This window comes from Leptidea sinapis, chromosome 43, assembly GCF_905404315.1.
Source record: "Leptidea sinapis chromosome 43, ilLepSina1.1, whole genome shotgun sequence".
Taxonomy (NCBI): Eukaryota; Metazoa; Arthropoda; class Insecta; order Lepidoptera; family Pieridae; genus Leptidea; species Leptidea sinapis.
The window spans coordinates 7,218,983-7,246,946 of record NC_066307.1 but is presented as its reverse complement, the minus strand read 5'-3'; the positions used below and the strand labels follow the sequence as shown (position 1 = coordinate 7,246,946).

Here is a 27,964-nt window from a genome sequence, read left to right as displayed (position 1 = left end):
ATCGTTATAATTCGATTGTCTGATCTTGAATGCGAATGGCGTTCCTTTCGTATTTTTAACTGACATTAGTAGTTTAGTGAAGTATTTTAACTCAAAAAAAAAGGATGCTCCAATTTTTTTTTATAGAATTACATTAACTCTTGTATACACAATATTAATATATATATATAAATTAAATTAAGTTTTCACTGATAGAGTTTGTTATTATTGATGTCGGTTTATTTTTAATATTTCAGTAAAACTTTAAAAACTTCATTATGTTGACTTGTCAGTTGGCTGATTTCGAGCTCTCACAGCTCACATCTCCGCTATGCAGAGCTCACAATATCACCTCCCCGCTACACATCTCCTCTCCGCTTTGGTGGAAATAGCCTGACCGCTTCGCGGCTAATCTCCTCTCGTCTCCGGTTTGGTGGAAACCGGGCCTAATACGTGGCTACCTATCTCGCAATGTAATATAAGTTTGATGTCGAATGAGAGAACGTAATTTTTAATTAATAAAAAACTACAAATATTGTAATTATATAACAAACAAATGAATTGTATTGTACAAAAGGGTGCCTCATGCTTATAATAATAAAATATTTTTTTTGTTATATAATCACACTATTTTGTATTATTATTATATATATATTTTCTATAAAAGCATGTTTTTTCTTTTAAATATTATTTAAGTTTACGTTATACAAATCTAGATAAAGAGATTTCTCTCACTATATTGTAACTCGATCAGTTCTTAACAAAACTGTAGCAATCCAATTCGCGAATAGAATTTGTTTGAGAGGAAAACAACGTAAGCATCTCTGTAAATATCGGTCGAAGGTTTCGCTGGTGTTGTTTATGTTAAAGTCACGTTTCTTCTTGCAATATTGCTTTTTATGCAAACAGACGTCACACCACTGGGATTGCGCAATTTATTCAGCGACAAATGCGTTGTCAAAAACTAAATCGAAACATTCTAGGGTATGTTCCGATATGCACTGCGACCACTGTACAGTGTGACGTCAATTTAGTATATTGTGAAGCCGTTCCTTTATAGCCAGTTATATTGGTTACTATTTAAAACGGAACGCAATCCCGTATACTGTCAGCCACATTTTTTGGCGCAGCATTCAAATGAGTGTATTAAAGTTTTCTAGTTCATTAAAAAAAACTTTTATTGGAGTACTGTCAAATTAAAAATATTTTAGACACTCGAGTGGTTTTGACTGATCACGTGATCAAAGTACTGCGAGTACCTTACCTCGAAAACGCCAGTGCTCACAGTAGAATATGGCGGCGATTTATGACGTCATATATTTCCCTAGGGTACTGCGGCAGTATACTGGTAACTGGCAGTCCATAACGGAACGAATTTTTCTACAGTGATAGCACTGTGCAGTGCTCGCAGTGCATACCGGAACATACCCTAGATCAGGGGTGCTCAAGCTTGAACTGCTGGCGATCTACCTCAAAATTGTTAGACTACGATCGATCGGCTCTGAGAGGCTTCAAGTATGTGTGATGAAGGATTGTCGTCTTGGTAGAGTGTCACGATGACATAGATAGCAAAACTGCACTTTTGCGCAAAATATGCACTTTTTTAATCAAGTTAAGTGTAGGTCTGCTCTTAAATGTCAATGAAAAAACTCATAATTATTATTAAAAATTGCAAGTTTATTGGTTCTTACAAAACAAACGCGTTCTAAAGTTCTAAGCTTAACTAAATAGTGACTTTGGATGTTGAAGCGTGACACTGCATGTCCTGAACATTTTTTTCCATAAGATGGTACGTAATTACCGATTTTAGTTTATTACACCGGAATTTTTTTCTCGAGATCGACTCAAAAATCACTCGCGATCGACCGTTTGAGCACCCCTGCCCTAGATGATATTGCAACTTGCAACCAAGACGAACTAATCTCTTCTCTGGCCATTTAACTCATTTTAAAATGTACACATATTTAAATCAGAATATTCTTCCTAAAAAGGATTTTAAATTGTATGTAACGCTATAAGTAGCAATAATTCTACATCTGCATCTAATTACTAAAATGTAGGCTACAGTTAAACGAACCTATTTTTAATATTATTCGTGCTAATTATTAATATAATTATTTTTATTTTATTATAAATAAAACAAACAAAAATTCCATAAACTATTATTTTGCCTTCAGTTTTGTTTGTGTAGCAGAGATTTTTTTATTTATTTATTCATTTACATATATATCTACTAACAATTATTTACTCGACAAACGTTACGTTTATCGGCGAGAGCAAGTATATTTAAAAAATAAATACTTAAATAGTTTAAGATTTATTGCGATTTTATCTCTTATATTCAAAAATAGATTTTTACCTCCAATGGTGGTAAAATGGGAAAAGGTGAGAGTGATTGTAACGCAATCAAAAGTTTAGTCGTGTTTCATTTTAACAGTAACAAATAATGGTTAAATTAACTGATATTTACTTCGACGTGTCGTTAAATTATTTATTTATACGGCTTTACTCACGTTGTCGGTGTCGGTACTGACTAGTTTCGGACCATTCGGAGGTCCTTCATCAGGGTGAGTGTGGTCCCACCTCTTACTCAACGTCAGTAAAGCCGTATTAATATATAATTTAATAATGACTCAAGAAAGTCTCACGGTCGTTCCCAATATTCAGTCTACCTCTTACTTGAGATAAAAATCGTAACTATCTTAACCTTAAACTTATCGACGGTAACTCACCCTATCCGTGCACGCTGTCTGTCAATGGGATGACGATAGCTTACCGGCGATATAAAGTTTGTATGGAAATTACAATTCACGCGACCCAATATAAGGCGATAAGAATGACTTATCGGGTATATTGGGACAGCTTCAGATTATTGTCAGCTAATTACTGACAATAAAAGGTAGTAATTTATCTCTATCTGTAGATAGTTTATTGGGAACGGCCGTAAATAATTACGTTTCGTTGATTATACGGCAAATATCGTAACGGCGACATTAAAATTAATGTAACGAAATTACTGATTGTAATTTATATGTGGTAACATTATTTTTTTTTTTAATTTAAAACTAGCTGACCCGACAGACGTTGTTCTGTATATTATAATAAATAAAATAATGTTTTATATGAATTTGTCAATAATATATCATAGCATCAAAAATTACTTCGTAAAATATGCAACCTGCTGTCGTAATGAAATTGTTTCACAGCAGAACTGTCAAACCGTGCGTCAATAAATTCTCTCATAGAAATTATGTATGGACACATCAAAGGAAAAACAAATTTGTTGTTTTTATTTAATTTAGCAGTATTTTCCTATTTATTCACCTTTTAAGCCTTCTCTGGACTTCCACAAATAATTCAAATTAGCCAAATCGGTCGAGCCGTTCTCGAGTTTTAGCGAGACTAACGAACAGCAATTCATTTATATATATATATAGCTGACCCGGCAAACGTTGTTTTGCCATATAAAGTATAATTCACGCGATAGTTTTATAAGTAATAATAAGTAAGTAATTATAGCCTGTATGTCATTTTGTTCTATTGTCAATAGTTTTTGCAGCGCACGCAAAAATAGGTTTTCGATTTTACACCTTGTGTTACAAAATAGCAATTTTATTACGGATCCCTAATTTTGAAAAAAAACATAGCCTATAGCCTTCCTTGATAAATGGACTACCCAACACTGAAAGAATCATTCAAATCGGACCAGTAGTACCAGAGATTAGCGCGTTCAAACAAACAAACAAACAAACAAACAAACAAACAAATACTGCAGCTTTATAATATTAGTATAGATATATATATATTTATAATACAAAAAAAATTTCATATTCATAAATTTAAAAAAAAATAATGCTTACGCAAACAAAACCAGCTATTTTAAATTCATGCGTGCCCTGAAATTTCGATGTGATTTTAAAACCTTTAAAAGGCATAAGATGCATTTATTTTATCAAAATTGATTTCTTTAGAATTCTTTTCAATGTCATTTCTAATATACTAGATACCACTACCGCTTCGGAAACAAATGGCGCTCTGAGAGAGAAGTAGCCGCGCAAGAAACTCTCCCGTTCACGTTTCACTTCAAACAAACACAACGCCTTATTTTTCTTAATAAGTAAATTAAAAACATAAAGAATTTTTCATCTAGTGCCTAGTTTCAAAAGTGCTTAAAATGAACAATATTAACGGATATTTCCCGTTCCGGAAAGGTTAAATGAGGACCTTACCATTTACTATATAATTTGCAAAGGTTACTTCCGGTCAATTATGGATGCTGTTTTCTAGAAAGCAGCAATTAATTAAATTGTTATTAATATGCACTGGGCTCAAACGGGCTTCATGCAAAATAGAAAAACAACTAACGTTAAAATTGCGGAAAATATTCTGTGCAAACTTTACGCAGGATCAAATCTGTTGTAAGATTTAAATAAAACACTTTTTAAAGGTTTAAAACGGGTGCATTTGTAACTGTGTTTTTACATTAGATTTTTGCGTGAAAGTTAATTTTTTATTATTTCTTTAGCTAACCTAAAAATGTGGAGCGCTTCACGATTATGCGTGGCATGGGCCCTGTGCAAGGATACTAAGGTGTAATTCAGCGACAGGGCTCAGGTGAAAAAGCTCTTAGGAACACTCCCGTGATAAATGCGGTAGAAGACCCACAATGAAGCGACATCTCATTCTTGTTTTAAGTATAAGTTATGATCAATTTATATTAGCCTACACTAATCGAATTCAAGAGCATTTTAAAACAAAAATGTAATTAATTATATAAAAATTAAGGCAGTTATTCACTGCATAATTTCATTGACTTATAAAAATTATTTTCAATGTTACAATTTGTTGCCTTGATAAAATATGCTTTGCTAAAATTTCAACTTCTTTTCTATTACCGTTATTGAAATAGAATGAATATATAATTAATATTAGCGGCTCTCACACGTGTTATTTTAATTATGTTAAAGCGTTAACCTGCTTGCTAAAATACGACTTAAACTTCGTAGAAAAGAATAATAAAGTTTTTATACATACGAGCATATTCATAAGGTTCACCAGATGGTAAGTGATCACCGTGGCCCTCTCTATTGCACCACCCCTATATATTATTTATATTTTTTTTTAACTTTTGATGAAGCATTTAAAATACACTCAACTTCAAATTTTTACAATCTACAACTATTGTTGCAAGATGGCAATCGAATACAATAATTGTAGTATATTTGGTAGGTCTGACAATCGGTGGTCATCTATTTTTATACCCCAAAAACTTTGAATATTGTTTTATTTTTTTTATTATTATTTTATATGGCAACACATCGTTTGCTGTGTCAGCTAGTTATTATTATAAAAAAATGAGATGATTCTAGATGATAAAGATGTATTATGTATTAATAAATTTCAAAGTCTAACAGATTATCTCAATTTAAATAACTGAATATGCACTATATTGCATGTTGATTGAATAAATCATAACAGCGGGGTTTTTTTTATAATATTTATTTTAAATACAATATAGTTATAGCTTACTTTAGGAAGGTACACACACTTAAACTTTAGGAAGGTTATCTGTGTGTGAAGCCGCGTGTAGATATTATTATTGTTATGAGCGGGGATGAGTAATATGCCTTATCTTTTTTTATCACAGTAAGGGACGAGATGAGCAGGACGTTCAGGTGATGGTAATTGATACGCTCTACAAAGCAGTGTCGCTCAGGATTCTTGATAAACCAAAAAACTCTGAGCGGCACTACAATTGCGCTCGTCACGTCAAGGTGATGTTCATGTCTCAAGACATAAGATGTTAAGTCTCATTTGCCTATTAATTTCACTACATTACATATATTTCACGGCGGCCTTCAGACAGAAACACAATAATGCTTACACATTACTGCTTCACGGCAGAAATAAGCGTCGTTGTAGCCTACCCATAATCAAGCCGGCATCCTGTGCAAAGGAGCCTCCCACTACTATCGAGACAAATGTACAAATATTTGAATAAAACTTTCATGCAGCGTGTAATTTGAATATTAATATTTGGTGCCAATATTACTAGTAAAAAAACGTTGTTAGCGTGATTTTTAGAACCGTTGGGCGTTGACTCTTACAACGGAGTCCCAGGTTCGAACCTCGCCCACGACGTTCCAATGTATATTCAGTTTAAACAATTTGTTATGTTTTTAATGTGATAACTCTCACTTCTAAGATGAATACACAAATAAATTTTGAAAACAAAATTTTATTAATGATTCTGGACTCGAACCTCGACCGCTCGCGTTCCATGCGAGTGCTCTTCCTACTGAGCTGACGGGTCGAGTGTCGTATCTTCATAAAATTTTTGTATGCTTAGTTCAACTCTCAGGTTGTGGCTTCATCTACAGGATCTACTTTACAGTTGCTAACCTGCTCAACCACAATAATTAGGAAATTGACTTTAGTTGTGGCTCTTTCTAATCTAAACAATTTGTTATGTTTTTAAGTTTTCTAATTATTATGAAATTTTTTTTGATGCTTTAAAAGGTTAGCCACGTTCTTGTGGTTCAAAGTTTAAAGAGAGTATGCGCCGCGTTTATTAAATATCAGAATCGGTCAGCATCTAAAAGATTTAATATTCACTACAGCATATTCTAGTACTCACTTTTTAATGCCCATCTCTTGTTAGACAACAGTCCATCCAGGAACTTATATCCTTGCTCTCTGCACACTTCGTTAGCAACATTACTGACAGCACTCGTCAACGACAAGAGATCACTTGCAAGCACCACGGAAGACGCATAGTCCGGCGATTCCTTAGGCCCACTCCCGTCTGCATCCGCATACGAATTATAACCCATCTCTTTTCGGATAACTCTATCTTTCGTCTGATTTTTTGTGTTTTCCAATAGCCTTTCAACCAACTCTTCATTTATGCCGAGACTCTGAGCGGTCTTTAGTAACCTACCTACATCTTTAAGGTCGAGATTTTTGCTATCATTTAAAATAGAAACAAGCCGTTTCAATACTTGGTGATCTATATCAGTGTTGTTATTGACATCGGCGCCCGCACATAGTGCGGCGCACGCAACGATTAATATAATGTAAGACATTGTAGAAGGCGTGCGCTCGCGGCGCGTGGAGTAACAGACTGAGGGACAGACAGTTCTTGTTTCATATAAATCGATACCAACTAATTCAATGGTGATCAAGCCATGCCAATGATTCATTGTTCCACGCTGAACGGATATAGGTAAACATTAACATTTATATATATTTCTAAAGGCTTTTCAAAAAAGAAGGTGCAAACACAATCCTAGGCTGAAAGGGCCCTTAAATAACGACAGGTATACCTGCGCCAATCATAAGGGAACCAGGGCTCTGGGAAGGTTTTCGATAGTTTAGTTTAGACCTAATTTATGCCACGGAAATTTAGCACCACACCACACACCATGAAATAAAATACTATGTAATGATCTGTATGTGAGACGTTTATCTAAAGTGCGCTTCTTAGGACTATGAAAATAGATTATAGATATGTAATTATATATTTATGGGTGCTCTAATAAGTTATTTTATTTTAAATTTAATATAACTAGCAGTTGCCCGCAACTTCGTCCACGCAAAATTTCTGATATCCTATGAGATTATTTTCCTACTGGAAGTACAATAAAACTTATCGACAAAAATCTTACCGCTAGTAAAAACCGAGATTCATAGTTCATACTTAAAGAGGTCGCAATTTAATTTTTTTTGTCCCCGTAAACAAAATTTCAATTTACATATTGTTGTAAGCCTCCGCGTGCGTACAACTGGTCGTGAAATAAACCATTTCTGAGATGCAAAATCTAAAGTTTGAATCTGGCTTTATTATTATAATAAGATATATTACAACAATAAATTAAACAGTTATTAAAAATATTATAACTTTTAGCTTTTTATTGACAACATACAAAGCAGAGTTTTCGATGGCAGGGTCAACCAGGTACCACAAGTTGCGCCCGTACGCATGACGGGAAGGTCGTCCGCGGTGCTGCCACGAGAAACGCAAATTAAGCTAGCATTACGCTTATAATAAACATTACATAAAAAGGCATAAAAAGGCATTTATTTTCTCAAAATTGATTCCTTTAGAATTCTTTTTGATGTCATTTCTAATAACTACTAGATACTACTACCGCTTCGGAAACAATGACGCTCTGAGAGAGAAGAAGCGGCGCAAGAAACTCTTCCAGCATTCTTTTTTTGCACTCTTTTCAATAAAAATATACAATATTGTACAGTCATTTCTATCGCTATAAATAATCACAATCTAGTCCCAGGCTGTCCGATCATTTAGATATTCAGCAGTGGAGTAATAGGATTTACGACAGAGCCATTTTTTTATGAAACATTTAAATTTATTTATAGATAATGCCTGAACAGTGGCTGGGACTTTATTATAGAAGTGTATACATTTACCCTTGAAGCTATTATGTATCTTATGAACCTACTAGAATTAGTTACAAGCAATCTCTTATTTCTAGTGTTATAGTTATGAAATCACTATTAAGAGCAAAAATTCACGGTAAGTTCTACTACTGCTCAAGCTTTTTATCCATGATTATTTATGAGGAGTACTTTGATAAACCCGGATCTGTTGCAGAACATAGTTTGGAGAAAAGCATCGCCAATACATAATATTACCTCACGAGAGATAAGTCCTTCTACAAATTATAATGATGGGCAATATAGGTGAACATTGGGACCGTCATTTCGTTCAAACAGGAACCACCCTCAGTTATACCTACTTTGTACGGACCGGGACTGCAGCCGGCGCTCAATGACGACGAGAAGGCAGAATGCCATGCCGACAGCATGTATATGTTTAACTAGCAATAAAAGTGCGTTCAATTTTACTTATACATTAAATGAAACGTGGTCAACGACAAGGCTAGTTATGAACTTTACCTAATTGTGATAATATAAAAAATGTCAAGACAATTTTGTAAATAAATATTTATTTGTCATAAATTCAACATGACAAGTAGCCGTCAGCTCTTGGTATACCTAGAGGGTCACCAGTTGATCAATCACCGACAATACGGGTTTCGCCATGGTCGGTCGGCCGGTGATCTTCTGGTATACCTAACACATAGATGGGCTGCGGCTATTGAAAGCAAGGGGGAAGGCCTGGCAGTTAGCCTGGATATAGCGAAGGCCTTTGATCGTGTATGGCACAAGGCGCTCCTCTCAAAACTTCCATCATTTGGGCTCCCCGAGAGCTTGTGCAAGTGGACCTCCAGTTTCCTCACTGGGCGCAGAATTCAGGTCGTTGTCGACGGATATTGCTCGAACCCGAAGCCCGTGAATGCTGGAGTGCCCCAGGGCTGTGTGCTATCTCCCACGCTGTTTCTTCTGCATATCAATGATATGTTGGACACCTCCAATATTCATTGCTATGCAGACGACAGCACTGGTGATGCCGTATGCATGGGCCATGCAGGTCTCTCTCGGGAAGTCGTCGACCAGTGTCGGGAGAAACTTGTGTCTTCTATCGAGTCCTCTCTTGAGAAGGTCGCGAATTGGGGTAAATTGAACCTTGTCCAATTTAACCCCCAGAAGACTCAAGTTTGCGCGTTTACCACTAAAAAACCCCATTTGTCGTATCACCGCTCTTCGACAACACTTCCCTTAAGGCCTCGCCTAGTATCGGAATACTGGGTCTCGAAATCGCAATTGCCAATTTTGTGGCCATCTGGAGGGCAAAGCCAAATTGGCTTCAAAGAAACTGGGCGTCATTAATAGAGCACGGCAATACTTCAAGCCGGCCCACATACTAGCGCTCTACAAAGCGCAGGTCCGGCCACACATGGAGTATTGCTGTCATCTCTGGTCTGGCGCACCCCAGTATCAGCTCCATTTGACCGCGTGCAACGCAGAGCAGCTTGAATTCTCGGGGACCCAGTGCTCTGTGAACGGCTGGATCACTTGGCGTTGCGTAGATACGTCACTTCATTGTGTGTCTTCTACCGCATTTATCACGGGGAGTGTTCCGAAGAGCTGTTTAACCTGATGCCTGCCGCTGAATTCCACCTTCGCACGAAACGCCACAAGTTAGGTTATCATCCTCACCATCTGGATGTGTGGCGGTCCTCCACAGTGCAGTATTCAAGGAGCTTTCTTCCACGTACTACGTAAGGCCGGCAACGCTCCTGTGATTCCTCTGGTGGTGGCGGCGGTGATCACTTAACAACAGGTGACCCGTACGCTCGTTTGTCCTACTATTCCATAAAAGAAAAGACAATAGAAAAACTATTTTTGTTTTGTCGACAAAATGTATTGAAAATTACCAAAGTATGTGAAAATGAATAAATTTTACAACATTCAAGTGTCACAGATGAAATATGGATGCATTGCATTTAGATTTGGATTTGAATTAACTGTCGTATTTTTACATTTGATTTCTTATTTTATTCAGATGACAAGGATGTTACTACAACATTGCATTTATTACGATATGCGAAGCTCTAGATGAAAATTCGTTCGATGCTGTCGTTCAATGATCAGCGGAGTCTTTTACTAACCAATCAGTAAAAGTTACTTTTTTCAACAAAAAAGGAAAGAAATAAGAAAAAAACACGGCTGTGATTTTGTTCTCATATTCCAACTCTTATTTGATCCAACATGTTTTAAAAATGAGTAAAAACACAAGTAAAAGCCGCTTAATGATATACTAGTTCTAAACATAGATATACTAGTGAAATTACTGGTCAAATGAGACTTAACATCTTATGTCTTAAGGTGACGAGCGCAATTGTAGTGCCACTCAGAGTTTTTAGGTTTTTCAAGAATCCTGAGCGACACTGCATTGTAATGGGCAAGGCGTATCTATTACCATCAGCTGAACGTTCTGCTCGTCTCATCCCTTATTTTCATTTAAAAAAAAAACAGATCAATGACGTTCTATAGATTGGATCATATTTTTAAGGAACTTTTGATCAGAAGAGTAAAATTGGAACATTTAAATAAATAATTTAATAATAACTTTTACGCTATCTGCTGTACCGATTATATTGAGCACCACTTCTATTTATACCAGTTAATTCCCATTCTTCTGATTCCTCATCTGGATTATGATCATCACCAGCCCAATGGTCATCTTCTTCCTGCTCTTCTTCTATAATCTCTAGATCATCATCTTCTGTTCTATCCAGCATTTCATCTTCATCGTCTTCTTCTAATATTTCCTCCAAGTTTTCATGTGCTCTCTGTATTTCATATTCTACTTCCGCTTCAGGTATTTCTTCCAACACTTCTCTGTGTGCCAATAATGGTCGCTTCAAGGTCGGTATTTCTTGTAGAATATCATTGTTCGTTTTTATTTCATTATCAAAGTCTATTTTGTTATTGATATCCTTTTTATCATCTTCACTTGTTTCGTTATTGGTTTTTGTTTTAGTTTTGAATAAATTTGGAAGGGATTGCAATGGGATTACTAATGTAAGGGTTAGGAGAAGGCTTGATATGAAAATTGTAGCTATTTCTTGCACATCGATCTGCAAAAAATAAATAGAGAAATCACAAAAAGCTTTCACAACATTAATAATATTTTTTACGTTTATGAAATCTTAGAAATGAATTACAAAGTAAATTTCAGGTTACTTTTATTTGAAGTGATGGCTCTGCAAGATGATCACTTTTTGTTGAGTTTTGCAAGATTTCAAGTTATTATTTCATAGTTATGTAATCTATGAGTAATTGAAGGAACTCCTCAACCATTATGGACATACACAATCAAGCATTTGTATATAGAAACTATTATTTGTGAAGTGGAACCGTTGATAAAAGCCACAGATCATCGCAACTTTAAGGTAAGTATTTCACGTGTGACTATAAGCCACCATTTAAAAAGGAGTAAAAATAATACCAAAGAACTGATCTGATGAAGTTGGAAAGTGGGCGTAGAAACTATCTAATAGAACCAATTATCCTAGCTTTTTTATATCTTACCACAGAAATAATGGAGAATTCCCTGGAATTCCTTACTGTCGCTGCATTTGTGAGGAACACGATGAACTGTGTCAGATAGATTGCGTAGGATAGACGACTTATCAGCAGCAAGGGGCGACTGCATAACGCGTTGGATATTGTTTCTGAAACAGAATTTTAGTTAATGATAACAATTGTTTATATACCCCGCAAGCTGTGGTGGCCATTTTGTGACAATCGGTGCATCTGCGTGGCTTTTTCTGAGTAGCCTCGCGAGCCATCAGTGCGTGTGATAAAAATGAATTTTATTTATATATCAATAAGGTTTTGTATGGGAGATTGATATAAAACATGTGTGGCTAGCATAGTTATAGAACTAGCAATATTGTAAAAAAAGAAAATAGTGTTTTCCATTGCCATGTAAAACAATTATTTTGTTAATTGATATAATGATGAAGAATTTTGTGTTTTAGTTTTGCAAAAAAAATTTTTAATGTTATACAATATGTTAGAATACAAATATTTTATAAATTTATAAATATGCTTTACTTGTGCTGTTATTTTGATAATCTTCTTTTATTTTTAATAAAAAAAAAATAAAAATATGACTTTTGCAACTTCTAGAAATCGTCATTCTAGTTTATCTTCCATCAATAACAGGACTCACAGTCACGCTCAAAAATTTTCTGAATCAAAGCTCTGCCTACACGTCTATTAGGCAGAGTTTTCGTTCAGTTGTGTTTCGACCGCGCTTTAAATACAACGCCACGTAATGACGAAGTGTTCAGTGAAAATCTTTCCAAATAACAGCACATCCAAACTTAAAAAGGATGGAGTGTCGTATTTTAGATAAGTATATAATCAATTTCCTAAATAATTACATTTCAATTGCTGAAACCAAATGTTTATGTCTCCTGTTTGCGTTCTTCTCACGCGTACCGTAATGTTAGTACTTCTAATAAGCGTTTGCATTAGACATTGAACATTACTGCCACAAATTAAGGTGTTAATTCCAATATTATATTTCAAAGTTAATGTATACGCCGTTCGGATGTTCAAACTAAATATTTCGTATCTCTTTACATTCGCTTCATATTTTCTGACATCGTAACCTAGACCTCACGCAATCTAGTTCTACTTAGATTTCATTATTCGTAGCTCAGCGGCACGTTTTCAGAATTGTAAAGTATAACAAATATCAACACACCACTGTATCTGTTGTGTGCGGCATACACGAGCCAGGCGAAGGCTGTCGCGGATGCAATCGGCGCCAACGCTGCATACTGAGCGGCAAATGTTGCTGTGTACTGGTAGTCAAGATGGCCGCTGTCGAAACCAGCCCACGCGACACCACCGCCAAGGGAACAGCCAACCACCCAGCCGAGCAATATGAAAGGCTATAAAAATAATTTGTTATTAACTGTACATTATTTGTGGATTATGTGATGATCTTGTTAATGGTAAGTGGTATTCTTGCCATACAAGTGAAACATAATTTAACTGATATGATGATGTTGTATGATTACGAATTATGATTATTCGCTTTAAGACGAAAGATAAGTGCCCTTTTTTCCGAACAAACGATCTTGACTGTTTTCTTTTATTATTTCTTGTAAGTACTTCAAAAATTGCTTAAAACGGCTTAATCATACAGGCTGCGTTCCTCTTCAGTGCGTTCTTAGATAATTTATACGTCTAGATAGAGTCTCTTGCCGCTACACAACCGATAAAAACAGGCCAGGAATATTAGTTTAGTGTCCGTGACACTTGCTTTTTGTATGATACTTCAAAATAGAGGTTAGTTCTAAACTAAATTATTTTCGACGTTTTTACAACTCTCATCGTCTATCTAGATGTATAAATGATTTAAGAGTGCGGTTTTCAGGGAACTTTCTTCCGCAAAACCGAAACTATGAAATGAGCTTCCTTCTACAGGTTTCAGGACGATACGACAACGTACCTTCAAAAAATGCACATACACCTTCCTTAAGGGCTTGCAACTCTCCTGTGATTCCTCTGGTATTGGTGTTAGTGTGTTGGTTTGTAAGAGCATGTAGGCGGCGGTGATCACTTAATATCAGGTGACCGGTACGCTCGTTTGTCCTCCTCTTCCATAAACAAAACCTGGTAATCAAATTAGTCAGTGGGATATTTCTTTTCTTGCCTTGATACCCACCATACGATATAGTTGCCTCCTTTAAGTCTAATTTTAAGGACCGCCTATTTTAAACTTTTAAAGACCTCACTAGTGCTAATCAAGGTAGAACTTCAAAAATATTATATACTAGTTGTTGCCAGTTGCATTCGCAACTAAAGGTTTTATCTCAATCAAATGTTTAATTTGAGAATCATTGAAAGAGAGAGTTTTCATACTGAAAAATGCAGGGCAATCCTGTCAGCCATTTAGTTGGCATAACGACATCCCATTCTGCACGGACGCACGCCGCGAAAAGAAAGATATTAGGAGGAAAAGTAACTTTGCATAATTTGCAATGAAATGAAAAAATGTCAAAAAAAATGTTTAATATTTAATATTAAGCACTTGTATTTGACATTTCGTAAAAGAAAAAAAAAATACTGGATATTGACGTTATTACAACATTAACGAGTCGTCGGCTATTTATTTGCATATTCTGACGATATATCAAAATAGAACTAGTCACACTTCCTACATCTTAATATATATTAATTACGTGATACGTTGTTTGTCCGCGATGGACTCCTAAACTAATGAACGGATTTTGATGGGGATTACTTCATGGAGTGCAGTTTCGTCCAACTTGAGAGATAGGATATATATTATTTTCAGCATATTTTACAAAATAATTTTTGCTGTTATGAAATGACTGAAACTGACAAATTCATAAAAAAACAGTATTTTATTTATTATGCACAGAAGAACCTCTGTCGGGTCAGCTAGTCTTTATATATATAATTCTTCTGTATGTGTATTGCCAGTGAACTTCTCCGAAACGGCTGGACCGATTTGAATGATTTTTTTTTTGTGTGTTCAAGTGGATTCGATGATGGTTTAGATTCATAATTGAACTAGGTACCTCCAAAACGGATGGACCAATTTTGATGATTTTTTTGTGTATTCCAGTGAATTTGAGATTGGTTTAGATTTTCAATTCAGTCCATATATAATTCTCCTGCCCATGAGTCCTCCTAACACGTGGGTTCAGGACAACGTCTGTAGGGTCCGCTAGTATTTTATAATTTAACTAAATATTGGTTAGATATGATAAAACTAAACACTCTGAGGATCCTACGCCTCTTAAAAGTAATAGGTCTTGAGGATATAATTTAAGTTTCGGCACAGTAACCACGTTTCCTAGTTAGTAGCCTCGATTTTTCCACATCTCAATAGACCCTACTATTTAGGTGCATCTTTATCTCCTAATCATAATGGTAATTGATTAGATATAGTGTTATGTTTTATTTACTATCTTTATATTAATTTTTTATAATACTTTGAACATCATGAAAATGAAGCATCAATATAAAAAAAAAATAAGAATTGTATTAGAACTACATATAGTATATAATTTATGTTACTCAAATCCCCTATAGTTAAATTACTTAGATTACTTAAATTAGTTCAATTATTATTGTTGTAATTCAGACTCAACATTGATAATTATATTTGATTAGCAAAAAAAAAGTGAATAGGCGTCATAAGCATATATTTTTTACTTTCAAATTAAACATATAATTTATTTAATAACAACAAGTAAACTATTTCAAGGCAAACAAAAAGTATATCCTACACACTTAATAATTATACGCAAGCATAGATAAACATGTTTTTATTGTTGATACGCAAAATTAATTCATAAAATATAATAGCATTTATAACGCTAATGGTATGGCAACCAAAAACATTTTAAATTTTTATAATAATACGAAAAGCGAAAATGTTGCATCACATTTTTAAAAAAATGCGCCAACTGATCAACGTGAAATTTAACACGGTTAAAGTTTATGTGGAGAAGAAGTGAATACAGCTTTTTTTATATACAATGCCTTTTTTAATGGAAAAGGATGACAAACGAACGTACGGGTCATTTATAAAATTGAAACTTCATAATTAAATGCTTTAAAAATTAAAGGTTGCCCAAAATAATACAATAAGCATAGATTAAGGATTGGTCTCTGCTGCGCCCCAACTATATTACACAGACGTGGTCCCAAAGTGCGGCAGCTAATGCTATGCCCAAATAGGCGTACTCGAGCCAGTCTTGAACAATGTCTGACGTTGACGTGCCACATGTCCTTTTAAACTTTGCTAATAATTGAAACTAAAATGCCGGGATACGTAACTTTGTAAAATAATACTTCAAGAAATAAGAAAGACACTGGGACCATATATCATCAGTTAGTATTTTGTATTTAATTAATTTCAATGTAAAATAACACGAAGCGTATGTTTCAAAATTTGAAAGATGCCATATAGTGTCAAGATGCCACGCACACAAACATCTAATAGTTGCCGTAATTAAAAAGTTATTGTTCTTAGGTCGTGCGGTATCTAGTATTGAGCGCAGCGGAGACCAATTATTGTTAAACAAAGACAATAAGAATTTAAATTAATTTAAATACCATTATGTGATAATTTTACCGTTATATGTTTTACCAATAACAGTATATTAATCATGACAGCTTGTGACAAACTTATGATCAATGAATATATTATAAGAAAATAATAATAAATTAAACATAATCATATATTTAAGTCACTTAAAAATGATCAAATGGCGTTTGCGGCTTAAGTTTTCATAACTCTTGTAAACTATAATCTCAATATATATAAATTACGTGACACGTTGATTGTCCGCGATGGACTCCTAAAACTAATGAACGGATTTTAATGGGGATTACTTCATGGAGTGCAGTTTGGTCCAACTTGAGAGATAGAATAGTTTTTATTTTGATTTGGGACCCATGATTATTTTTATATTCAATATTTGTTTTATATGGACATATTTTCTATGAAAAAATTTAGTAACGCACGGTTTGACAGTTCTGCTGTGAAACAGTTTCGTTATAGCAACAAGGAGCATATGTTACGAAATAATTCTTGATGTTATGAAATATTATCGACAAATACATAAAAAACAGTATTTTTTAATTATGTACAGTACAACGTCAGTTTATATTATACTAGCTGATAGTATAATATAAAATCTTAATTCGTCAAGTGAAAATTTCCTTTGCCACGTTGGGCACTTTTTGGCAGGGGAAAATCTTATGGGTTCGCGTCACCAACCTGCTCATGACTGATGCGAATATTGCACACATGTCGATAAATAAATAAAAAAAAATGTATATTTTGAACAATTAAATAAATGAAAATCATACATTTAAAATACATTTCGTTGCAAAGATTGATCATTATCAACAACAGAGTCTATTGGTTCAATAATACAGGATGTAATTTTTTTTGAAAAATCCTTTGGGTCAGTTTCCGTCAAAAGTTCAAGAAATTTTTAAAAACTAAATATGCAATTATGGGTTTCTTATAAATCGAGGGCATAACTCCTTTCACGACTCTTCTCTAAGTCGCGTAATTTCCGACTTGGCCATCACCGCCCTTCTCAAAAAACCATCCTGTATATAAATAATAAAAGGCTAAGATATGAGGCTGCATACGTAATGTACAGTAGAATTGAAAACCACTTTCTTTTAACTGATTTAAAAATAATGTAGTTTTTGAGCCTATAGATGAACAATGCTTCAAATACTAAAAGCTAAATCTGTTTGGCCGTTAAAAATTATATTATTTTCATAATTCTCAAGCATTTTGTTTGCAGATTGGATTCAGTTGTCACCCTATAGAGTCTATATACAAAATATATTGATTTACACATTATTACAGCAAACTGGTTGTACATAAGGACTATTATCGCAAATCAAATCAATAGTACACTCGTTTCCGCGCTGTTCAAAGACGCGGCCAACGCCTGAAGCTGTTTGCTCTCCGATATGATCTCGGATGCACTCCGCATTGTGATGCAAATCGCTCTCATTGTTCATACGGCGAACGTATGCGGATATACGCAGTGCGTTGTGTGCTCGACTCTTCAATGGAGCTATGAAATATTCGATGTTGATTATCACATTATATTCCTAGCGTAAACATACTTCTATGCAACGAAGTTATTCTCGTTATCTTAAGTAATTTTGTATTGCTTTGTACACTAGACGACCTGATAGCCGAGTGGTTAGCGATCCTACCTACTAAGCTAGAGGTCCCGGGTTCGAATCCCGGTGGGTGCAAGCATTTATATGATGAACTAGCTGACCCGGCAAACGTTGTTTTGCCATATAAAGTATAATTCACGCGATAGTTTTATAAGTAATAAAATATTGCCTATATTATAGCCTGTACATCATTTTGTTCTATTGTCAATAGTTTTTGCAGCGCACGCAAAAATAGGTTTTCGATTTTACACCTTGTGTTACAAAATAGCAATTTTATAACGGATCCCTTATTTTGAAAAAACATAGCCTTCCTCGATAAATGGACTACCCAACACTGAAAGAATCATTCAAATCAGACCAGTAGTACCAGAGATTAGCGCGTTCAAACAAACAAACAAACACTGCAGCTTTATAATATTAGTATAGATATGGATGTTTGTTTCCGAGTCATGGATGTTTAAAATGTATTTATGTATGTTTAAGTAAGTATATTGTATTAAATATATCATTGTCTTGTAACCCATAACACAGGCTATATAATATGCTTAACTTGGGGGAAGATAATTTGTGTAAAAAGTGTGTCAATACTAGTGGTTCTACAAAGCTGTGGTGTCCCGAAAACACTACACGTGTGCAGTGTTTTCGGGACGATACGACATGGGTTCCTTCAAAGAAAGTGCGTACACCTTCCTTAAAGGCTGGCAACGCTCCTGTGATTCCACTGATGTTGCAGGAGAATGTGGGCGGCGGGGATTACTTAATAACAGGTGACCCGTACGCTGGTTTGTCCTCCTTTTCCGTAAAAAAAACTAGTTTGTGACAACGGGCACGTATCAAATATATTTATATGTACACAATTTATATTTGGAACATCTTCGTGATGAAAACGCGACACAAGTGGGAACGGGGTGGTGCGGAGGGACATAGGCAGCTTACCGGCGATGACTATGTCGGAAGAGCTGTTAGGGCTAGCGTAGGTTAAGTTAGGTTTAGTTTTACGAAACTCTACCTGCAAGATTTTTTTTATATTTCACAACACGTCTGTCGGATCAGCTAGTTAATTATAAATTTTCAATTAGATTAGTCGAATGTGGAATTTATTTTTAAATGTCATTAGTTTCTATTGTGTAGGTAGGTGTTAATCTTAATATTAATTAATAGGTTAGTGACTTTTTAATAAAAAGATACGATAGTTACAGAAGTATATCCGTGTCTGAGGCCTCTACTATACAGCACTGGACAGGTGGCTGTCAAAGTGCTTTTGTGCCTGTTTGATATTCGCCATTTTGGCGCTGTTGGCCATGTAGCGAGAGTCTGTGGTACTAAGACTAGTGATCACGATCTCAGCTAAACAAACATCGATAGATGGTGGGAAACTTTAAAAAAAAAATGTTTGCTTTATTATATTGATTCCTGAATTACAAATAACACGGAAAACGATCGAAATTAATTCAAAATGAAAAAATAATTCAGATTACTGTACTATATAGTTATATATATATATATATATATTAGTTCTCTGGACACATTTTTAATCTAGATTGAATGATTAGCATCGCTCCAACTGTAAAAGTAGGTAGTTTGGTGATTTTTTTCGCACTGTCTATAAAAAATAGAAATGTAATGATAAAATTAATTTTTGTCTCATATTTGGTAAATATACAATATTTTTTGTAGAAATATAAGCTTTATATAGACCGTCAAGAAATAATAATAATATTGACACACTTTTTACACAAATTATCTTGCCCCAAGTTAAGCATATATAGCCTGTGTTATATGTTACAAGACAATGATATATTTAATACAATATACTTACTTAAACATACATAAATTCATATAAACATACATAAATACATTTAAACATCCATTACTCGGAAACAAACATCCATATTCATCATATAAATGCTTGCACCTACCGGGATTCGAACCCGGGACCTCTAGCTAGAAATGGTTTTAAGTATACCCTATTTTGGTTCCCTATTTGATTTCTTGGTATAGTGTCCTTAAGACCGAAATGTTTTGTATTTCTTTCATTATATTTGCGTTCCTTGACACTATTCCCTTCAGTTCCCTAGTGTTATAGCTTGGAGTGTGTTATTCCCAACTCCTGTCACTCCTCCCTTTGGTGTTAAATAGAGTCAGTCGTTTCAAAGTATTTTTATAAATCCAGAATATTCAAATAATTATACAAATGATTTAAGTTTTCGTTAGTGGTAATTCCGCCAATATTTGTTTTTAAACAATTCGACACGTGTTTCGCCTCTACACGAGGCATCCTCAGGACGTGTTGTCTCGCCAAAATCTGACACGAGACTGACTCAATTTCGATTAATTTCTGGACCATCAAATAAGGATCAATGCGCTGAATCTGTTTAGGCAGTTACTTGTGCCCAAGAAATTGATGATGAGCAAATAACTCCGGTATCGTTTTCTGCTATAGCAGCAATACCAACTGTTGCTCCATATTCTCAGCCAGGTCAAGGAAAGACAAGACAACATCCTACCATATTAATTGCGACTACTATGAAGTTATTTTGGAGGATCACAAAATGAAAAATAAAGCGAAACTCAATAAGACCGGAAAAGATATTAATCAATACCAAAAAAATTTGTCAAAGCAAAGAAGAAAAAACATATTATTTAAAAAAAAATCTTACAATAGAATTTTTTTACAAGAAAGTTCTTCAGTGAGAAAAGTTGCGAGCACCCTTGCGAGTACCCTTGTCAGTAATGACGAAATTATGGTTGATGATACAATTAAAGAAATGTATTATTAGCGAAGAATTTAGAAAAAAAATTACGAGTATCGCTGTACCACCATCTACGGGCTGTGGGGTCATGCTACAATATGTTCAGAGTGGGATTCACCAGAAAGATATCACTATGATTGAATTCTCCAAAAATAAAAATAAAATCTATTTCTAATTTGAACTATCTCTAATTATAATTTTTATTTTATATTATATTATAATAATTCACGTTGATTTGATATCGAAGATTTTTTTATGGAATAGCTGGACAAACGAGCGTACGGGTCACCTGGTGTTAAGTGATCACCGCCACCCACATTCTCTTGCAACACCAGAGGAATCACAAGAGCGTTGCTGGCCTTTAAGGAAGGTGTACGCGCTTTTTTTGAAGGTACCCATGTCGTATCGTCCCGAAAAAACCGCACAAGAAAGCTCCTTGAAAACTGCACTGTGGAGGACCGCCACACATCCAGATGGTGATGATATCCTACCTTGTGGCGTGTCGTACTTTATTATGCGATTAGTTACCGATTTAAAGGTATATTATGTGACTTATACACCATTCTATAAATCATGATTAGTTAATGGTTCAGAATAACTCTATTGGTACCTCTTTACGCACGTACCAACGATAGGTAGTAAAGCTCATGCCAACGAGCGCTATCTTCTCTCTAAATTAATAACTTTTCTCTGAATCTAGGATTCCACCCAAAAATATATTTTTGTGAATGAAAATAGAATTATCTGCTAACATTGAGCTAGACACAAAAATATTTGTACGTGGCCCAAGTTCCAGACAATGCTGGTCATTCTCCTTTCAAGGATACGATTTCGAATAAAAAATATCGATATAAATATTCCTATTTACATAAAACATGACAGTGTCCACGACACAGCGTCATATCGATGTTAATTATTGAAACCAGTTTTTTATATCTAAAATAATCATGTTTTTAATACAGCTATTTTATTTCGTTATAGAGATGGAAAAATACTGATAACCTCAAATACTCATAAGCATGGATTTTTTAACAATAATGATGTAAAACAACGTATATTTTGGAATGACAGAACTGTATTCGAGTAGCACCATGCCAAAGAAGTAAAAATATAATGTATCTGTAATATAGATTACAACACGAAACATTTTCTGTATGAATAATTTGTCAAATTCAAATATTTTTATTCAAAGTAGGATTCAAAATCATTTATTGAACTTTAAAAACCCAGCAAAAATAGACTGCCTCAGACCTGAGAAGAACGAACTTTTTTTTATAAAAATATGGATACCAATGTATTATCGTACAATAAACATTTATATTTAAAGAGCCTGAGGGTGTTCGCTTCATTTCCAGTCTGTGGTATTATTAAGAAAATCGTTTATGTTATAGTTACCTTTCCCACACAAACAACACAACACCACAGTTTTATAACAATTCTTTTAAATTTCGTAACACATTTGTTTTGTACATTTTCTGGGATCATATTGTAAAAGCGTATACATCGCCTAGTAAAAGAATTACAAACTCGACTTAATCGTATACAAGTGTATGTTTGTTCCTCGTGTTAACATTATGATTGTCACAGAAAATTCCTCAATGAGCTCATGAACATATGGAACATTATCAATAATATATTGAGAAGCAACAGTTGTTCATTTCTTTTATTTGCCAATGACTGCTCTACGTGGCTCTACGCTGATGTTAATATATTTGATTTTGAATTTAGAAGCTGTAATTTATGTAGTATTTTGTACAATAGTGATATGTACTACTGTACAATATTGAAATGGATTTATTTGCTTGTAACATATAAAGTACTAGGTGTTAGTAAATATTACATGTTGGCGCTAGATTAAACTTACTATTATAAACTTAATAGTATTTTTTTAATTCCAATTTGTACCTTTAATCGGCCTTATTCATATGTTTCAACTGAATTGTGTTTGTGGATGTAAATCTTACATGAATGTAAAGTGTAAACTTCCCTAATAAAATAAAATAAATCACTTTACCGTAACGTAAGATGTTTATGATGGGTTTTTTACATTATCTTGTTTTCTGTGTTCAATGGGTATTCCGTGGCTTAGTATTGACTCACCATTTAGTTGTTCATGGAAGCATGTGACTAAATGCTAATAAGGTCTGTGGTTTCAATTAAAATAATTTATATTCTTGTTAATTTTGGTAAATTTTAAATGTAGTTTATCTATAACAGGGACTTGCTCATTCTGCATGCATATACAATAAAAAATAAATTATTTTGAGTGTTCACTGTCCGTAGATTTATGAATATTTAATACACATTCGCTATTTTTTTTGGTCAGACGTTATTTTCATTGTTGAAATACTAGAAATAAGAAATAGATAATTACTAATTGTAGGACATCAGGAGAGTAGGATATATGATAGATTTAAGGGTAAACCACATTTACAATTAAGTACCAGTCACTCAGCAGCAGGATTGCGTTACGATCGGAGGTTGTGGTACTATACTAAGATTATTTTATAACTATAACAATGACATAGTACAAAGTATAGTTTAATTTTTTTTTTAACAAAAAACAACCGACATCAAAGAAATTTCTTCAAAAATAATCTTGGCCCAAACTAGACATAGTATGTACTATGGGTATAAAACAACGATATATTCAATACAGTATACTTACTGAAACATACATAAAAACATATTAACATCCATGACTCGGAAACAAACATACATATTCATCATATAAATGTTTGCATCTATCTTTGCAGCTTAGTGGGCAGGTTCACTGACCACTGCGCTATATGGGTCGTCAATACTCGTATAAGACTTTTATGGTTTCCTCATGGATGCCATTGTCAGATCTTGACCAAATTGGACAATGAATGAAACACCAGCTTTCAAATAAAAAAAGAATTATCAAAATCGGTTCACCCAGTCGACGAATTGAGAACCTCCTCCTTTTTTGAAGTCGGTTATAAAAGGTTTTACTCTCACAAAGAACCGTTTCCAAAGCAGCATTGATAGCTTAAATTCATTTCCTTCACTATTTATTCATTATTTTATTATAAGATCTTTATAATTTAGTAACAACCTTAACCGATCCCAGAAAATGTACAAAACCAGTGTTTTGCGATATTCGAAAGAACAAAACAAATGTTATATCTATATTTACAATACTATGATGATGTTATGATATATGATAGGAGGAATATATTGGATTGTATCTTTTAACTAGCTGATCCGGCAAACGTTGTTTTGCCATATAAAGTATAATTCACGCGATAGTTTTATAAGTAATAAAATATTGCCTATATTATAGCCTGTACATCATTTTGTTCTATTGTCAATAGTTTTTGCAGCGCACGCAAAAATAGGTTTTCGATTTTACACCTTGTGTTACAAAATAGCAATTTTATTACGGATCCCTAATTTTGAAAAAAAAAACATAGCCTATAGCCTTCCTCGATAAATGGACTACCCAACACTGAAAGAATCATTCAAATCCGACCAGTAGTACCAGAGATTAGCGCGTTCAAACAAACAAACAAACACTGCAGCTTTATAATATTAGTATAGATATAAAATTATTAACAGTGGAATTGACTGTCTCGATATTCTCTCTCTAATTAATATATTACCTTTGATACTCCCGAGATTAAGAAAACACGAAATGTTAAAACACTGCAAAGAAAATTTATTGAAGTAGGCGTTACGGAAATCCATAATTATCCAAATATTTTGAGTTTTCCTTAGTGTTAATTCCGCCAATATTTGTCTTTAAACAATTCGACACGTATTTCGCCTCTTCGCCACGAGACAAGTTCTCGTGCCAGAGTTTGGCGAGTCAACATGTCCTGAGGATGCCTCGTGTAGAGGCGAAACACGTGTCGAATTGTTTTAAGACAAATATTGACGGAATAAACACTAAGGAAAACTCAAAACATTTGGATAAATACCTAGAAATACCTATAAATACCTATACCTAGGTCACTTTCGTACTCTTAATAGAATATATCGGGCTTAATATCGAAAAATTTATAAAATTTTAAACTAGACACGAATATAATTTGCTGTTCAACAAAAATTATGATTTTTATGTAATATTTAAGTCCTGCTTTTAGTAAAATAAGTTTTGTTCATTTTAATTAAATTTCACTGTATAGCTGATACTAATTATATTTCATTAGTTTTTATGTTGCACAACCAAAATTTAAAATTTATGTGTTGCTTGTAATATTTTCATGTCGTCGTTGCCTGTGAATACAATTACACTTAAGTTTAATTTTATTTAGCATAAATATTTAATGTTATTAGTGAGTGATTGTTGTGTTGGCTATTTTTTCGAGTACAGCACTCATCTATACTAATATAATAAAGAGGAAAGATTTGATTGTTTTTTTGTTTGCATTGAATAGGCTCCGCAACTACTGCACCGATTTGAATAATTCTTTCACTGTTGGGAAGCTACATTATCCCCGAGTGGTATGGGCTATATTACATTTTCAAAAAATTAAGGATTCCTACTAAAAGTCCAGTAATGTAACCCAAGGTGTAAAAATACGTACGCGAACGACGTCGTGGGGTATAAAGTACGTCTATATAGACTACTGGCTGATCCGACAGACGTAGTTCTGTTCATAATAAAAAAAACTCTTGCGGTTGGAATTTTGGAAAATCCGTTCTTGGCTGACCTCTACTCGGTGAATAGAATATTCCTACCAAATGTCAAGTCTTTAGCTCTGATGGTTCCAGAGATATCGTGATGAATGACTATATACATGGAAATCTCTTATATATATACTAGCGGACCCAACAGACGATCTGTTATAAAAAAACTCTTGCGGATGGAATTTCTTTAAATCCGTTCTTAGCTGATCTCTACTCGGCGAAAGGAATATTTCTACCAAATTTCAAATCTCTATGGTTCCAGAGATATCGTGATGAGTGACTCTATACGTGGAAATCTCTTATATATATATGTGTATGTATATAAAGATAAAACATGATCTAAGGATTTGACTATTAATATATTTATGTCTGATATCGAAGAGAGGTCACTGAAAGCTGAAACACAGTTCATACCAGTTTAGCTGTCTTTGCTACCTGTATGTAAATAATATAATTTAGAAACATATCAATTTAAACTTCTACTACTATTTATTGCACGGACGAGTAAAAAAAGAAGGACTCCGTGTTACCTTACATAACAGTGAAGCATCAAAACAAGCCGATAAACGAGTAAATACATAGCCCCACGCATACACTTACACTAATACAAGACGATCGGCCGTGACAGATCAGTTTGCGTCGCAATAAAATATTTTAAAAATGCCGTCGTGCGTTGTGAATAAGTGTAAAAACGATACTATAAAAGTATTTGAGGCCATATATGATTATTTAAGGGAGAAAAAATTGTGTAAATGGTATCCCCCGTAACCGCACACACACTAGCATAAAGGTGCTTCACTTGCTAATATCGCGGCGCGGAGTCCTTCTTTTTTTACTAGTCCGTGATTTATTGTAATATTTGAGAAAATAACGTAATAATAATAAATTCTGGATGAATATTAAATAATGGTGCGGATTACCTTAGAGACAGGTGCTGGCTTCCTGAGCATCAAACCCAGGCTGATTCCAATTAGGTACGAGGTACTTCGATGGAAGACGGATGTGTAACTCATGCGGCCCGTTCTGTAGAGTTGACTGACGCTGGAAGTATAATAAAATTTTTCATTATCATTCGTTTTCAGCCGGAAGACGTGAAGCAGTGGACAATGCTGGACAATGGCCTTCCAAAGTATTCCGGCGATCTTGACCAGATCATCAGCCCATCTTGTGCCACAATGGTGCCGATTTCTGCCGTGAAGCAGTAACGTGTAAGCATTACTGTGGTTCGGTATGAAGGGCGCCGTAGCTAGAGAAATTACTGGGCAAATGAGACTTAACATCTTACGTCTCAACGTGACGAGCGCAGTTGTAGTGCTGCTCAGAGTTTTTGGTTTTTCAATAATCCTGAGCAACACTGCATTGTAATGGGCAGGGCATATCAATTACTATCAGCTGAACGTCGAGCTCGTCTCGTCCCTGATTTTCATAAAAAAAAAAACGTTCCAAGCCACAAACATCACATTTTAAGGAATTCGTGTTTAATGTTTAATAAATATTAGTGTATTCCATACATATGGGTTGGGCTACTAAGTCATGATGTCATTTAAAGACTGACAGAAGGGCTGCCATTTTTTGTCAGTCCGTTAATATGAATCGCGTGACCAGTTGTGCTCAATTTCGACATGATTGTGGTTTGGAACGTTTTTTGGAATAACGTCCACTTGATGAAATAAAACACTAAGAACTACTCCAAAAAGTATGCCTCAGACCTGAGAAGAACGGGCGCAATAAACACAGCGAGCTTGTTTTTTTTTTATAAAAAATATAGTTACAAAGTAACATCGTCCAATTAAACTTATTATTTAATAGCCTGAGGGCGGACGCTCTATTCCCGATCTATGGTATCAATAAGAAATTCATTTATGTTATAGTAACCCACAAAACCATTTTTTAACAATTTTTTTGAATTTCGTAATAAATTTGTTTTGAACATTTTCTGGGATCTTGTTGAAAGTGCATATACATCGCCCCACAAAAGACTTACTTACTCGACTTACGGCCGTTCCCACCATTATTGTTGAATGTAAATTAAAAGTATTAAAGTCATCAGAAAGACATCAGTCTTTCTCCGGTTATGGCCTACTTGAGATAAAAATCGTAACTTTCATTGACTTTTCTGTCCCAATAAACTTATCGACGATAGCTCACCTTATCCGTACACGCTATCTGTCAATGTATAGCTTACCAGCGATAGAAGTTTGTATGGAAATTGCAATTCACTCGTCCCAATATAAGGCGATGTGCGAATGACTTATCGGGTATATTTAGACAGCTTCAGATTATTGACAGCTAATTACTGACAATAGAAGGTAGTAATTTATCTCTATCTGTAGATAGTATATTGGTAACGGCCGTTAGCCGAATAGTAGGTATTATAAAATTATTTTTGTTAACATTATGGTTATGACAGTTTCTAGCAAATTCGCTTA

At 34.5% G+C, this 27,964-nt stretch overlaps 2 protein-coding genes across 3 annotated transcripts in view; both read right to left on the bottom strand.

The window, feature by feature from the left end:
* Window positions 1-8,617, bottom strand: part of LOC126976957 (nose resistant to fluoxetine protein 6-like) — a 69,285-nt gene extending 60,668 nt beyond the window's left edge. Inside the window, exon 1 of the mRNA XM_050825569.1 lies at window positions 6,617-8,617. Within this exon, the coding sequence (XP_050681526.1) occupies window positions 6,617-7,181 (565 nt within the window). The 5' untranslated portion in view covers window positions 7,182-8,617. The remainder of the gene's footprint in view (window positions 1-6,616) is intronic.
* A 1,959-nt stretch (window positions 8,618-10,576) lies between these two features.
* Window positions 10,577-27,964, bottom strand: part of LOC126976956 (nose resistant to fluoxetine protein 6-like) — a 45,230-nt gene continuing 27,842 nt past the window's right edge. For both annotated transcript variants that reach the window (XM_050825566.1, XM_050825567.1), the window contains 4 exons: window positions 26,456-26,576; window positions 13,130-13,319; window positions 11,944-12,086; window positions 10,577-11,489 (listed from right to left, as the gene is read on the bottom strand). In XM_050825566.1, the coding sequence (XP_050681523.1) occupies window positions 10,986-11,489; window positions 11,944-12,086; window positions 13,130-13,319; window positions 26,456-26,576 (958 nt within the window). In that variant the 3' untranslated portion in view covers window positions 10,577-10,985. The remainder of the gene's footprint in view (window positions 11,490-11,943; window positions 12,087-13,129; window positions 13,320-26,455; window positions 26,577-27,964) is intronic.